Genomic DNA, 17,291 nt, shown 5'->3' with positions numbered 1-17,291 from the left:
AGTTGTGAAGATATCTCCCAAATGGGCTCTGGCCCAATATGGATCCCCCACCCAGAATTCAAGATCTAGATGTAATCCTAAGATACGAAGAGGAAACAACGAACAAACCAAGAAACACAACACCTCTCCCTTTTTATTATTTTTGTTAATCAAAGAATTATAATATGTTTGGTCGGAGGAGATTTCTGTCGCTGCCACTGGTCGTCGGCGCTGTCGTGTAAGACTTTTTCTCCTCTTTCGTTTTCTTGTTTTCGGGTACTGCTTTTTGCTGCGATGTGTGTGGAGAGAGACCGGAAGCTTGTTTGATTGTTCCTCGACCATCCCTTTGCGTTTAATGGTATTTGTTTCCCAACAATATCTCGTGAAAGTTCAATGATTTGGGTTGAGTCTATTTTGCTTTGGATTTTTAGTGATTGCATTATCGGGTAACCCAAATTGGGAAATTAAATTTTGGGTCTGACGGTGGAAATAGCTGTCCACTCGTGATTTCGATCATTAAGTACTTTTGATACAATGGCGTGTATTGATGTCCCATAAATTCTGCTTACACATGTTCTTGGTTGTTATGTACTATTCAATATATTATGGCCTTTTGAGTTCGTTCCGAAAACCAAAATTTGGAGTTTTTGGATACTAATTAGATAGAGCTATTTTCTTCCATGGAGTGCAAAATTTTAATGTTATCTTTTATGGTGGATGGAGTTTACTATGTTTGAAACGGTTGGTTTGAATGGGATGGATGAATTTTGCAAGGATACTATGACAGAAACGCTTTGTTTGATGGGATAGATGAATTTTCGCAGGGTCGGAGTTGTGTCAGGGAAAGCCATATTCGGGCCTCCTCTGGATGAATACTGGAAAAAGAAGCTTCAAGAAGAAGCTGCCGTCAAGCATCACGAGGCTAAGGTGTCGGAATAAATTTGCAGCTCGTCGAGAGATTATTACACCTTTCTTGGTGTGGAACTGCCATTTCTTGTAGAGCTTATAATGTTGTAGATGTTGAAAGAGAATCTTGAGGATGTGATCTGGGCAGATTTTATGGGTGACTGACTCTTTCTCGCTTCACCATCTCACAATGTTAAAATATATGTATGAATTGAGTGGTGAAATTATGGTGCAAATATAGACTCGTTTCATGTTCGATTAGGAAAAGTGATTTGTAAATTGTTCGAGGCATGAGTTTCACTTAACAGACATCTGTATGTATCAAAGAGAAGAAATCAAGAAAACAAGAACCATCATGGAATCATTGTCTTCATCAGTTGCAAGATACACATATTCCACAAACCTGAATGAACATGGACACAGATTGTTTGGATTCTACTTTTCTGTCGGAGATGTTTTTACCTGCCAATTCCAAATTTTCGCAAGAATGTCCATATGTTTTTATCATACAAGGCACGAGTCTTGATGATTCGATGACATGAAGACCAAAGTTCTTTTTTTCTTTTTTGGGGTTGCATTTGTGTTGGAAACATTTTATTTGAGTAATAGATTCCAGGGATGGATTCGAAATTATGTGCAATTAAATATTTGAAATACCTTACATATGTCCAAAAACTGACTAAATTGGGGGATTCAAGACCCATTTTTTTGAACGTTAACTAGATGAAAAGCTTTGGGATAACAGTGAAGATTTGAAATCTGGACACAATGACTTCTTCTATCCAAACGCAATCTGGGTGTATGTTTTGACCAAATTGTTTGAAAACGGAGGATTTGAAATTTTACTGTCAAATATTTCATTTATATTCAAATCATTTCACTCAAACACAATCCGAAAGTTTAAAAAATTCAGTGAGCAGCCAAACTCCACGGGACACTCTCCGGTAATTTCTCCAATGAAAACTCGAGAAAAGATCTTATTGTTTCGCAGTTCGGACGCCACCGTTCCAATCATATCAAGAACAAGCTTCTGGTTTCTTGGCACGGCCAGAGATGATGATATTTTGCCTACCAAACCACGATCACGATTCCTAAATTTTCTTGAATTATAAGGGTTAGACTTGGTTTTCTCCCAATAATCGCCTTCTCTACCTCAAAGAAACCACCATTCAAATCAATTTTCGAGGAACTATCAAAATCTGGTTTCAAAACAGCAACTGAATCCGTAATTCAAGACAAGATGAGCCGTATGGATAAATGTTTCCATGCATTGTTACATAAAGATACCATCATATCTTTCACTTTAGATTCGTGATTGGGATTTGTCAAGCCGCGTAATCAAATGTGTTTACATTCGACGTCTTGTACAAATAAACTGCCACGGCTGTGCTGACGAATATTTGGGGTACAATATCCAATAAGCTCCCTAAACTTGTGTTTATCACAGATAAACTCAACCCGAAGCGGAAAATTCTCATTTGTTATTATTGGAGCATTGAAGAATATTCTGTATATATATATCTCATGCTAAATTAGTAGAGGTAATTAGAGCTAATTTTTGGTACATGCTTATTCTTTATGAACTAATTATTGTACATCCATATTCTTAGGCTAATCACGATTGATGAAGATTGACAAAATGTATCTCTATATATACTTGTAATATGCATGAAATCTGTATGAATAAGAATTTTTCTCTTTTTCCAATTTCTTCAGGGTATCATTACAGTGATCCTTGCATGCTGCTCATATTATCTTAATTATTGTTATGGCAGATGCTATTGTTGCTATTGGAGGATCGAAGGATATTGCTGATTATGATGTCAAGATTTCTCAAAAATTGAGTCCAGTGTTGTTGAATGAATTCAATTACTTTCCATGGTCTATAAATCTCCAACTCGCTCCACAAACTCTTCATACTCCCCACAAAACTTACGAATGGCTTCCCATCTTGATGAAAATTTGCAATATCCTTGTGAATTTGGAAGATCATGGCAGAATTGTTTTGGTTGCCATACATGTCACATACAGCATTTCAAAGATCCAAAGAAGATTTTGAATAACTGAAAATTTATGCAAAATCACGCTCCATCGAGTTAAAAATCCATGACATAACTTGTTGGTCCTTTGACTGCCAAGTTTCATACTCCGACGAACTTGATTCAGGAGATTTCAGAGTGCCGTTTATGAATCCCAACCTTGATCTACTACCAAGAGTAATGGTAATTGCTCTCGACCTTGGAAGGTAATTGAATTCATTCAACAAAACTGAACTCAATTTTTGAGAGATGTTGACATCACCATTAACAATATCCTTCGAACCTCCGGTAGCAATAATTATGAGAATATGAGCAGCGTGCAATTATCATTGCTATGATATCATGAAAAAATTGGGAAAGAGAGAAATTCTTATTCATACAGATTTAATACATATTACAAGTTTATATAGAGATACCTCTAGTTATTTTGCCAATCTTCATCACACATGATTAACCTAAGAATGTGGATGTACAATCATTAGTTCCTAAGAATAAGCCTATACCAAAAATTAGCTCTACTTAACTCCACTAATTTAGCATGACATATATATACACATAATATTCTTCTTTGCTCCAATAATTTTCTCAATCCCAACAACTACAGAAGCAAATCCAGAGCCTGCACTTGAAAACAATCTATCCATAATTCCGTCGGACAAATCCAAACCCACACCCAAATAATAACCATTTCGGTCATCTCATGTCGATAGCCTTGCAAGATTCCTACACTCAAATCCCTAGTGATCCTTGCCAATGAATCATGAAACTCGTCTGACAGAGTAATTTTATAAATTTGCTTCAAACTTTGTGGAATCTCATTGGAATCTGATTGTATAAACTGTTACAAGTCTTTGGAAAGAACCCCGAATGCCTCAGCTGAATCAGAAACCATTTCAGCCACAGAAATTAAAGCCCCCGTCAGTTTAGAATATTTCCCTCTTCTTAACAACACAAGGCAAGTTGTAAATCTCATATGCACCGTAGCCTGTGAATCCCAATGCACACAAAACAAGAACCCATTTTTCCTTGTTCTCTGTACACAGTAAACATTTCTTCACCAATTCGAGACCACCCATAAACTGTGCAAAAGTTGCGAACATGGAGTGACAAAATAATAATGGGTTCGGAGATTCAAGTCCCTAATCACAATTTACGGCTTCAATTTGAACAAAAAGAGTTCACGATCATGCCCGTTTCAATGCCTTGAATGGCAAAAAAATTCATTCTGCAGCTAAAGATTCAGGTTAAGAGTGATGCAAACGCAAACCTCGGGGAGAGAAAAAGTCCATATGTGTAAACAACAGAGGGGAATTGCAGTTGTTGGTGATCCACTTAACAATCTCGCATGTAGGAAAGCGATTGAGTTTTGAAAACACTACTTGATCGAAGAAGAGACAAGAATCAAAGTGTCATTTAATATAATATAATCAATTTATACACGTATGGGCATAGAATACGTGCGATGCAGCTAAAATGGAAATGGATGATCTGTGGACCCTAAAAACGGGAGGATAGGGATGGAAGGTTTATTATCACATGATGATGACTCGTGCACGTAAATTTGCAAATCAGAATGGGTGAGAAGAATGCTGCTACCGAGAATAGATAGATGGGTAGGGAGGAGAAGAGGCGCTGACAATAGGTTCAAAATTCGGAGAAGAAAGAGGTATTTTTGAGAAAAGGGCAAAAGCAATCAAATAGTTCTCTTCCTGCATGATGATATATTTAGCACCTAAGCATACCATAATATTTGGTCATTTGTCACAAGTCTGATACAGTACACCGAAGGTGTGATTAAGTTGGATATCATATCCAACCTACCCCATGCTCCAGATGCAACCTAATCATAATAACCCCAAAATATGATCATTGATGAAGATACATTAACACGGGTGTAGCTACATCACCAATGTTTCTGATGTTATTCACCTAGCTAGGGAACTTAAATAAAACCGGTCATATTAAAATCAGCATCCATGCATTATTTACGTGCACATTACATACAAACTCTGTATTTCCAAGAGTTTAAGGCAAGACAGTAAAATGGGAGAAAAAATCATTCACAGTACAAAGGTAAAATCAAATATAATGCAAGACTCGCATGATTGATCAAGCAACCTCAATGTCATCAACATCGAACCAGTCATTTGATTCCTTAGTGTCATGGGTATTTACATTATCTTTGCCAGAGTGCTTAACATCCATATCATTAGATGAATCGGACGAGCTTTTCCTCAGTTGAACCCATTCTGGAGAGTCTTTTTTGAAACTGTGATCGGATTTTTTGAAATTCGAGGATGCATCATCATCTTCTTCTTCAAGATCGCTGAATGAGACATCTTCTTCGTTTCCAATGGGAATGGTGACCCCAGAGGCAGGAACAACTTCTGAACTTTCTTCCTTTAACCAATCATCAACATCATCTTCGTCTTTCTCTCCCAAAACATTTAAGAAACCAGATTTTATGGATTGGTTTGTAACCTGGCTGGTATCATTTTCTTTTATAACGGACTTGTCAACGATTTGAATGTCTTTACTCTCAATCGGGTGCTTCACTGTTTCAGAATCTGCTAGTGCATTGGATGAATGTATTTCAATGTCTGATCCCTTGGTACTCTCGTTTCCAGAAAAGACAGGGGATGGCACTGAAAGGGGCCCTTCATTTTGAGAACCAGCTTTGGTTTCTGGGTCAAAAGATTTTCCACTTAACACATCTGCTGGTTTTGAAGTTCGAATCTTCAACTCTTGGGTCAGCAAGGCTCTTGCTTTCACTATCTGCATGGCAACGGCGATGATGAACCTCAACAAAACTGGAGTTTAAGAAAACAAACATTACGAGTACACACATTGAATTTGAATCGTTACAAATCAAATGGACTGTCGTCTGTCAGACTCAGGAATTCTAGCCCATCTAGCAACATACAATCAATGTCCAGATGGCCGTTAATTAGATGGTGTGTCTAGGTACAAATATTTCTGCCACTTTTATAGGAAGCAAATCACGCGAAGATGAAATTATTGTTTGACGGCATAAAATAGATGGACATGCTACTGCCTTATAATAATAAGATCCAAGACTACTCAAATTTGAATGGAAATAATTTTTTATACTAATTCGAAGTGTCAAATAATTCTCTTCTATTTCAAAAAATAAAAATAACGTCAGTTGCCAATGATTTCGTACTGTGGTTTCATTGTTGTTATATCCCACCAAAATGACACCTAGTTCAAGGATAACATAATCATAGAAAATAGAACGCACAAGCTGTAAATTTGTATGGAAAGGTTGAAGACAAAATACAAAAATTGGTTCTGGAGTACGAGAAACATTGTTGTCAAGAACATACAGAACACCTACTAGCAGTCACGTGGCGACTGAATGGCATTCCCAAAGAAAAGAGAGAATGAACTTGTATCGACTATCCAACAATGCACATAATCTTGCAATGCAAATCATTCTCAGCAACCAAACAAGCTCTGACAGCCACCCAAACAACAGAAACATCTTTCTTCTCAAAACAAAATAAACCAAATTAAAACAAATAACAGCAGAAAGCAGGATGAAAGGCAGAAAAGTAAGCAAGGAATCAGAAACAAAAAAATCCAAGAAGAAGTGCATTCCTGAACATGAATAATCAACCGATAAAAGTGTAAGACCAGAAAAAGTATACCACATGTAACTAGCAATACGGATTGCCCAAGTAGGTAATGCGTCGAATGACTGGTGATAAAAAGAAAATTACAAGAGATTTAGTTAAAAATCTTTTTATTGCGTACATATGAAACTAGCAACATAGATTGTCCAAGTAGGCAATGCGTTGAGTAACTAAAGGTAAAAATGAAAATTCCAATAGATATAGTTACCACATTCCACAAGGAGATAAAACAGAAAATTCCAAACGATTTACTTCTCACACTCCACATATTGTGAATTTCTTAACTAGGTGATAATTGGTATTCCTTATGTTTGCAAGGAGAGCATCCTGTGGTAACAAAAGAGAATCGAAATACAAACAGCCAAACAAAAATTCAATGTACATTTCTCCCCTCCACAAAAGTATGTTGCAAAATTTTATCAGACAACGACTACAGATGGGAGCAGAGAATATCCATGCCAAATTTGTTATCAGCCCCAACTCAGATTCTCTAGAATCTCAACTGATTTAACATCAAACAAAGATTTCTGTAATTGTTTTCTAGCTAAAATCTAGGTAATCAACAAATAACTTTCTTTCTCAAATAAAACTCCCTTCTATCATCCAAATTTATCACCCTACAACTAGTCCATAGACCATTACATTCATATGATATCTTTGGGCTGTTGCTTGTCATATGATAGAGGATACTAGGCAATTTTATGGCTTGACAGGAATCAACACAGAACCACATGGTTTCAAAACAATGACTGATGGACTTGAATGTCCCTTAAGGCAGCCATATAATGAATATCATTTGTGTAACGTCCCAGATTCGCCGATTGTCTCCATTGAACAGGGACGAACTTTTTCAGCGTGCTTATGTCATCACTTACACATATCCTATGAAACTTCCATGGAGGTCACCTAACCAAAAATTGCTCCGTGTCAAGAACGCTTAAATTTGGAGTTCTTATTTAATTAAAACCCGAAAAGAATATGCAATTTCTTGATATAAGCAGTACATATCAAATCTTTTAAGCCCTTATCAACTGTATTGTCCCGAACGGTTTTGGATACCCTCTCATTTCAATGTGGGATCGATTAATTCATATTACGCCTAGAAGCCTGCCAGGAGTCGCTCATTGTCCATGCTACCTTATGACACTGACGATCAATCCTGTCCTCTTCAGCCCCATGCATCACAATTTGTGTTTCACCTCTAGTTGTGCATTACAAGAAATTACAAATAGATGTAGACTCTACTGGAGTTTGAAAGAAAGGCAAAACAATTAATTGCCCCTCTCAAATCGCGTGAGATAAAATGCAATATGCTGCTAATCTTGCCATCATCAGGAAAACAAAATTTATTCATCAATTTAAATAATGGCAACAAAAAAACTAACTGTATATTCCGGAAACTACATAAATCAACTATACCAATATCATCTTCAGCATTTTCGGGTAGAGGAAAATCCAGCCAAGTCTCTGGATGCATAGCGATGTCCCGCGCGAAGGCCATCACTTCCTCACTGACACCCACTTCACCTTTCCTCATCGAATCAAAAGCCCTCCTTGCTCCCCTCCCCACCTTCATCATTCGATTCCAACTGCAGGAAATCCGAGGCCATTTTCGTAATTTCAGACACGTTGATATTATTTGATATCCGATATATCCCACTCTTGAACTTTCCCCCAATCTCCGCAAAGTCACTCCGAATACCCGACATCAAATCCGGGTCAGATTCATCAGATTCCTGCTCGTGTCTGGTCTGCTGAGGAGGGGGAGCCAAAAATGAAGCCACTCCCCAGAATTGACGGGTCAGTGTTTTGGTGAGGTCCGAGAGGTCATCCTTGACGCCGCGCGGCTGATATGTCGGAGATGATGCGTCGTCGTTCTGAAGGCGAGGGCTTCCCAGTTGCTTGGATTCGGGCTGGACGACGCTGACGTCATCCTCGTCGAGCTTCAAAGAGTTGGCGATGGATCGGGCCAACCATGACATTGTAGGGAGGAGGTTTGGTTCCGGTAGGAATCGGCGGCGAACTGCTCGTGGGAGGTTAGTGACGACACAGACTGGACTTTACTTTCACAGCTTTGCTCTAGAATGCCAATCGCGACGAAGCTTTCTGAACGCTGTCGTTTTGTTGATATCCCCTGAACTTATTCGTATTTATCATCTAGCGCCGAGAGTTTTGGATCGTTGGATGGAGTTCTACGCCAAGAGCATTTTTAGAATATTTTGTTTTTTAAACTTTGTCAATTACTTATTTAAAAAAATAACTTCCTCAGATGTATTTATCCGAACATTCCATCAGCTTTCTTAAAACCAAAATTTACTTTAAAATTTAGATTTTATACTAAAAATACTTCTGCAAATAATAAAATATTATTTATCTCATTTATTTCATTTCTCCCTTCTCCTTCTCTTTTCCAGTTTATCATTCCCTCTCAAATCCCAATCATCTTTCTTCTTCCCTCCCAATTTTTTTCTTTATTTTACGGATCGACATCAGATCCATAGAAGAGCACATGATGATATAAAAGGTTTATGTTTCAAGAAGAAATATCACTTTAGAATTCTGGGAATATTCCTAGCCAAACCAATCAAGGTTTGGATTTTTTTAGGAAAAAAAAGATGAATAAATTTAAACTAAATCAGACCAATTAAACGTAATTATTAACATAATTGTATGTATAATTCTTTTAAAAATTTATCTTTTAATTACTTATTTTATATAAACCGGATTAAAAATATCTACAATGGATGTTATATTTCTTGTTACGTGCATGTTCATAGCGACAAGTTTGTTGTATTAAGTAAAGAAAGTAACAGAAATTATGCAAGCTTAAAATGATAAATGTATGTTTCTCTTGGAGATAAAGTAATTAATTTTGAAGATTTATTTATTTTTTATATTAAACTTGTAATATTACATTAGGGAAACAAATTTTTTGGTTCACTAATTTATCCCATTTTAGGTTTTGGTTCACTAAACTTTCAGAGTTTTTGTTTTTACACGATAATTTTTAATTATTTGCTATTTTGCTTTAATTAAAGGCATGATATCACAATCAGGGAATCAAAAGCAAAAGTTGAAAATTTAGTTGCCCTAAATACAAAATAAATAGATTTAGAGGACTAAAATCGTTATATATTTTGCATATCAACACTTGTATATTTAATTATAAATAATGATAATGACTAGATTATATATTTAAAAAATATTTAACAAAATATAGTTATGTGACTAATTCATTGATTATCATTATGGATTAGTTTCATGTGGATTGATTCAATGATATATAATATGTTCATGCTTGTGATACTCTTGTCTCACATCTTAAAAATTAAATATTTAAAATGAGTTTATAATGAGCTTAGAATGAACTTCTATAGCAACTTGGATTAATATTTTTATAAAGCGAAGATGAATACGAAGTAGTTGTTATAGGGACCCATTGTGTAGCCACGCAGACGTGGGTCCCGGACTCGGGGCGTGACAGTGCTCACATGTGAATTTTCATGTGGAGCAATCTATTTATATCTAGGTATTGTTTGTCAATGTTTTTTTTAAAAAAAAATGATTATTGATTTTTCTTTATATATAATTTTGTAAAAAATAAGATGTCTTTTTTAAGTATTTGCAAACATTGTTTAAATACCTGAAAATTTGGATGAGGTTGATTAATTAGATTTTGATGGGATGTGCACCACGCGTTTTGAATTTGAAATATTAGTATATAATGTGATTTTTTTTCTCAAAATTCAAGTTCATGGTAGATTGATATTAATTGATTTAATGTGATAATTTTATATCCAAAGAACATGGAGCAAAAAAATGATGAAACTAAGCAGGAAATGACATGTTCTTATGGGCACGAAGAATATATGAAATCCGTGCAAAGTGAAGAAGGAGACACGGTAAGCTCGAGCGGACTCATCAGCTCTCCGAAACTACTCGTCTCCATTTATTGCTGATGCTCTTCTTCAGCAGACGCCGGTGCGTTTACCGTGTGTTCAGCTACTGGAAACCACTCATGCAGCAGTGGCGCCACCTCGTGCAGCCGTGTTGGCTGGAATTCAGTGGCACCAGTGAGCTTCTGAACAACATCCCTGAAGTGGATAGGTGCCATGTTGTACACCTTCGGCGGGGTTCGTGGCCAAGGTGCAGAACTGAATGGAGCTTTGAATGGACGGTCGGTGGTCGTTTTGTGCTCTTTTCTTTTTTGTGATGATTATAATTATGAGGAGACTGAATTTCTGAATAACCAGAATCAGAATAAGCACTCGAGGAAGAAGAGGAAGAGTACATGATCAAAAATTGTTTCGAAATGATCGTAAATCTTGATGTGTTTATATCAGTTATGTATATTATTGTAATACTAGCAGGATAAAGTGACGGATTTAGTTGGTTTGAGTAGTTCTTTATATATAGTGTATTTCTTGGTAATTAATTTTCAACTGAATTTAAGTCGGATGAAGAGGGAAGAAGAAAGGGACTTCGCCTATTTCCTTCGGGGTACGTACTTCCAGTTTTCATAATATATAATAATCTGTCAGCTGGGGTCGGCGGCGTCGGCCGTGGAAGGTGACGGCACACTATGGTGCACAAGTTTGACCAAGTTTAAAAAATGACATTAATAAATTATCTACCATAATTTAGCTTGCCATTGTTGTTGTATCTCGAGATTATACTAATTTGGATCGTATTTTTCTCGAAAGAATCTACAAATATGTAAAATATTATTAATCAAATTTATATAACATTATCATTGAAAAGGTGAGATGTTAATTTTTTCAATAAAACTTGCAGTTTTTTTTAAAATTTTTGATCATATTATACGTCAATTCACAATATTAATCCATAATTTGTAATTTTTTTCAAATTTAATCATTTTGCATTGACGTGTTGACATCGAACATGTTAGCTAGCAATATATATCGTCATTCAGCAAAATATATATATATATATATATATATATATATATATATATATATAAAAAGTTATATGACCAAAAATATAATTTAATTTGAAAAAAAAAACGCAACGCCGCTTCGTACTTTGGTATAAGCTACGAAAGTAAGGAGTCAGATGGTCACCATAACTGAGCTAGAACTTTAGAATATCAGGCAATATGGAGATGGGAAAAAATTTAAGTGACGAAATCATAGTTTTATGCGTATATATAACACATAAAATCATATAAATTTATGGGAAAAAAATTCAGAGTGTATTTAAGAAGATGAATTTGAAATTCATGGATTTCAATTATAATTTTATTGTTAATACTGTAACAACAGATCAAATCTTAAATTCATGTATTATTTATTTACATATTAATAATACAAAGTAGAATAAATTTCAAATGACGTCATTATCGAGTGAATTTGAAATACATAATAATCAATATAAAATACTATATAAACATGCTAGAAGCAAATTTTAAATTTATGACATTATTTCTCTAAAAAAATATATATTTGAAATTCATGGATTTTAAATATTTTCATCCATGCGTAACCTAAAAGAGGGAGGTCATTACTCGATCCACCCTTGCTTATCCCTCTTGCTTGACATTGATCAAACTTTCCACCATCTTTTTTTAAAAATTTGCTCGCGTATTTTCTTAAAGCTACACATGGATTATTCAATCTTAAACGGTAAATTCGATGCCATCTACTAAGGTTTTTCTCTAAAAATGCATCCAATGGTGGCAATTTATTATTAATGGACTCTTAAATGCCATTTTAAGAGTATTAATTGATACATATGCAATGACTCGAAAAATTAAAATTTATTATATTTTTTTTATAATGATGGAACCCGCGGTTACTATTTTTTGGTGCACACTAGGTAAACTATCTGGTTAACACAAAAACTTACAAATCACGCTAGTCAAGTAAAATGCATTCGGCAAACGTTCACCTACTCTACCAACTTGAACATCCATCGAGAGATTAATCAAGTTCATAATGAAAAAAGATGATTCCGATTAGTGAAATTCAAAACCATCAAAATAAATGTATTAATACGTATATTTAATGGATACTTGAAGAAATCACGCTGATCAATATTTTTTATTGATTTAAAACTTTTCTTAGAACCATGATTCTCATATTTACAAAAAAAAAAAAAAAAAATTGTGGTTCCATTTATATTACAGTTCTTACAAATTATACATATATGGTCCAACCAATACATAGGATAATTTCGAATACAATTTTTTTTTTTCAAAAATAAAAATCGTATTTGTGCAGAATCGTACGCCAAATTATCCGAATCCTCCCTTATTATTTATTATTGAGCAAGAATATGTCTCTTATGAGACGGTCTCACAAATCTTATCTGTTAGAAGAGTCAACTCTACCGATATTCACAATAAAAGTAATATTCTTAGCATAAAAAGTAATATTTTTTCATGGATGACCCAAATAAGAGATCTGTCTCACAAAATACGACCCGAAAGACCGTCTCAGAAAAATTTTGTCATTGAGCAATGAGTTTTATGCCGTGTCGGGAGCATTCTATATTTTTCATATGACCTATGCACTGACGTACACTCGTCATTTTATAGTAAGCAAAATTTATATTGTAGTCTAGTGGGATAATATATTTACGAGGTAAGAAATAATTTGAAGTTGAGAGTTATGGACGAATACATTTTAAACTTTTAATTATAAATTCAAGTAAATCCATCTTAGAAAATATGTTTTCAAAATGTGATTTTGTTTCAATCGCGATGTCGTTTTTTTTAAAAAAAAAAAAATATTCTCATCAATATGTTGCTACTGAGGTAATGTCAATTTCCTTGAAAGGAAATTGGAAGCATTCAACTCTTAACTTCTTTTTAAATCTTAATCTTGATATAAATTTATATATATATTTTAGAAAATAATTGTAATTGAGTGCTATTTTTGGAAATAAATATCATCCATGCTAATAATAATAAACTAAATTCATATAATAAACTGCTTTCAGTAAAATAAATCTTGAATTCCAAAATAATCAGGCTTGAAGATTTAAAGTGTATAAGTTGAGTAAAAATACAATTTATCAAATTATATTTGTTTAAATCCGTAAATAAAATAATACAGTTTTTAAACAAGCAGTACTTGATTCAGTCAAAGTACAAGATTTATAATAACATAAGAAAGTGTGTATTAGCTGCTGAAGTATGTGAATATTTCACCAATAATTATATATTTGATTCTTTCTATCAATATTTTATATATAATATTTTATATATCGAGCGAGTATGTTGTATAAGATTTGATCAATATAGTTTAACACTTTATTTGGCTATATTAAACCAGAGGTTAACGAGTGTATATCGAAAGGTGGTAGTCGTGGGTTCATTCGTCATAAAAAAAATGAGTATTTTACATGCTCGATCACTAGTATATATTAATTACTAGCTTTGTGAAGACAATTAGTTATTAATAATAAAACTCCCAATTTCTATACAACATATGTAAGCGACCACGTCATACACTAATGCTGTTCAGAGAAGTGATCAAATTTTATTCGATTTCTGCTGTATTACAAGGCATTGACCGACTTACGAAATTACGAGTGAAACATTTCTGGAAAATAAATATTTTACTTGAATTTTTTTTATATATTTATATGCATTAGATACAGGTCAGACCTAAGGTGGGACTCGAGAGAAGTCATTAGTCACGATCCCGATTTTGAAGGCCTGTAGAAATTTAAAAAAAATAATCATACCAGATAATTAAAATATAATATTGCAGGGTTGATTATCCTAAAATTAACATATGATTTTATAAATTTACAATTGAAAGTATCTTCGAAGAGTCAATTTTAGTCGTCAAATAGAAAGAATATTAAACCTAATTTTAGTATATGATTTCATGTTAAACTTTTGTGGGCCTTTAAAACTTGAACTAAATGTTTAAATCTATAATTATACTAACTAATTGAGCTACATTTTTTCTAATGATTAATAGCCCACTTACGTCTATATTGACCACAATAATTTTTATTCATGTAATGATAATTTGTTTGCAAATAGGTAGATAATATCTGGGCTTTGACTCTGACCTAGGAATCGTGTCGGGCCACTCAATAAACCAAATTGCTATATTTTAGTTTTCAAAAAAAAAAAAAAAAAACAATATGTCATTTCCTATTTAAAACATTGAAAAAAATGTTTAAAAATTCGAAATACTTTGTTTTACTTGATTTGTCGTAAATGTAATTGAATAATGTGATACCTTTATCTCAAATATTAAAAATTAAATATTTAAAATGAGTTTATAATAGGCTTACAATGGACTTCTATATCAACTTGGGTTAATCATTTTCGTAAAAGCGATGACAAATACGAAGTAGTTGCAATAGAGGCTCATTGTTAGGGATGTAATCGAGTCGAGCCGAGCCGAACTCTTGAATCCGAGCTCGAGCTTTATTTAACGAATATATTCATGGCTCACGAGCTTATTCAAGCTTTTATCGAACCTAAAGGAGCTCAATAAATATGAATTGTACATTTAAATATTCATTAAATTCATTAAAAATAAATTATACATTTAGAAAAAAATATAATATTCTCGTTAAAATTTATCGAATTATTATAATAAATAAATTTAATAGGTTTTTCTATATATTTCATAATTAATGTGTTAAATCAATAAATTAAATATCAAAATTATTATTTTCATCTAAGATATTACTTATGAATTTACTAACGAAAATGTTCACGAGCTAACGAGCCGAATATCGTAGAGCTTGAGCTTGGTTCATTTATCTTAACGAGCCTCATTAAACGAGCTTTTATCGAATCGAGCTTCAAATAGCTCACAAACGGTTTGGTTCATTTACATCCCTACTCATTGTGCAGTCACGCAGGCACGAGTCCGGGCTCGGGACGTGACAAGTAACATGTTGAATTATACTTCAAACTTACTCCATCCCTTTAATTCACATAAAACCCTTATATTATCGATTGTGAAAACTAAGTTCCTTTTGTTGTTTGTTTGGCAGAAGTAAACTTAACAAATCAATTACTTTTCAATAAATTTATAAATAATAGGTAAATTTGAATATTATATGATAAAAAAAGCATACACACAACTCAATTTTGTTTTATGTTTTCGTCAGAAAATAGACTGAAATTATACGACGTTTTAAGTTGTTGGTAGTGTTGAAAAGATTAAATTCGCATATGTACGTATCAGCAAACCGTGAATGCCCTGTAATTGATATCAAAGTCAATTAAGATGGTATTTTCATTTTAACGAGCTACAAGTTAATGTGATTAACCCATTAAAATAACTTCAAATGTTAAGGTGGCTACATCATTCATACACGTCGAATTCTCGTATCCATTTAAATAAAAAAAACCTATCACCTTAATTGGTAATCTCTCTTTCTCAACCAAATTATTAAAACACGGATTAAATTAATTATCATATGATTATATTCCTTTCAAATGCATACAATAATTGGCCGGGAATCTCGTTTTCAAAGATGTAATAAATAAAATACTCTAAGTTTTAATAATATCATATTTTATCTATCACAAGTGTCGGTCTCCAAATATTTTGGACGTGATTTATGAATATTTAAAGAACAATGATCACATTTTTTTTTCACATACGTACACTAAACTACAAGAACATATTTTAAATGATTCATACCTTTTATATACAATTTTTCAAATATTTAATTGGATACAATTTCCAAACATTTGAAATGATTGATTGTTATATCTATTTTATTTGCTTGGATAAATTTTCATGGGGTAAATTTTAAATCTTTCCTTTATTAATTAACAAATGTAATAGTAAGTATGATAGATTTGAAAAAGCAACAAAGATTTTCATGGCAAAAACTTGTGTTAGAGGATCTCACAAGTCGTATTTTGTGAGACAAATATCTTATTTGGGTCATCCATGAAAAATTATTACTTTTATGCTAAGAGTATTACTTTTTATTATGAATATTGGTAGGGTTGACCCGTCTCACAGATAAAGATTCGTGAGACCGTCTCACAAGAGACCTGCTCAAGATTCATTCATCATTTTTTTCAAATCCAAATACTTCCATCCAAAATTATTATTATACAAATGAATTAAATTTGCCTCCGAATCTAATTTATTGTATGTTTCTTGGTTCACGTTAAAAATGTTGAGAGTAGAATATCTCTTACTTATTAAAAAACATAGATATAATCAATCATACATGTGGGATCTTTGTACAACTCAGGTATTTGAAATCGTACGACAATCAAATACTCAATTATTGTTTCTCGACAAATATTATAAGTGTTGTGAAAAAGTAAAAATTTATGGTAAAAAGTAAAAATTTCAAACTCTCAAAATTTACCAAACTACACACTTTATAATATTTTTCTCTCTACTCAATTGTGATTTTCTTCACAAATGAGAGATCTATTTATAGAAAATATTTACAAATAATCCAAAAATAAATTCATCATTACCTACATCATCACACACTAATTTTCAATATTTACAACTCTTATTTTCAACATTCAAATATTCAATACACATATTTTAAATATTATTTTTCAACACTCCCCATTGTGATGATGATCATAATGATTGTTTTCATTACGTGTTTTTATACTGCCTCGTTAAAAACCTTACTAGGAAAAACCCATTGAGATAAAAACCATAGTAAGGGAAAAAGAGTGCAGTCACATAAACTCCCCCTCATGTTGACACGAACAATTCTTCACAAATTT

The 17,291-nt window shown here is 33.3% G+C and overlaps 1 protein-coding gene, 1 long non-coding RNA gene and 1 pseudogene across 2 annotated transcripts; 1 reads left to right on the top strand and 2 right to left on the bottom strand.

Moving 5' to 3' along the window:
* Window positions 1-1,272, top strand: LOC142538883 (uncharacterized). Its single transcript, XR_012818755.1, has 2 exons — window positions 1-217; window positions 804-1,272. It is a non-coding gene; the product is annotated as an uncharacterized LOC142538883 (long non-coding RNA).
* Window positions 1,273-2,077: 805 nt separating this feature from the next.
* On the bottom strand, window positions 2,078-4,612 carry LOC142538331 (protein PHLOEM PROTEIN 2-LIKE A10-like; annotated as a pseudogene).
* A 271-nt stretch (window positions 4,613-4,883) lies between these two features.
* On the bottom strand, window positions 4,884-8,773 carry LOC142539666 (uncharacterized). Its single transcript, XM_075645270.1, has 2 exons — window positions 8,000-8,773; window positions 4,884-5,699 (listed from the first exon to the last, which is right to left on the bottom strand). The coding sequence occupies exons 1-2, from the start codon at window positions 8,015-8,017 to the stop codon at window positions 5,034-5,036; spliced, it is 684 nt and encodes a 227-aa protein (XP_075501385.1). The 5' UTR covers window positions 8,018-8,773; the 3' UTR covers window positions 4,884-5,033.
* Between the last annotated feature and the right edge of the window lie 8,518 nt (window positions 8,774-17,291).

This window comes from Primulina tabacum, chromosome 3 (assembly GCF_025594145.1).
Source record: "Primulina tabacum isolate GXHZ01 chromosome 3, ASM2559414v2, whole genome shotgun sequence".
Lineage (NCBI taxonomy): Eukaryota > Viridiplantae > Streptophyta > Magnoliopsida > Lamiales > Gesneriaceae > Primulina > Primulina tabacum.
The sequence above is the reverse complement of the archived record's forward strand: the minus strand, read 5'-3'. Positions and strand labels throughout refer to the sequence as shown.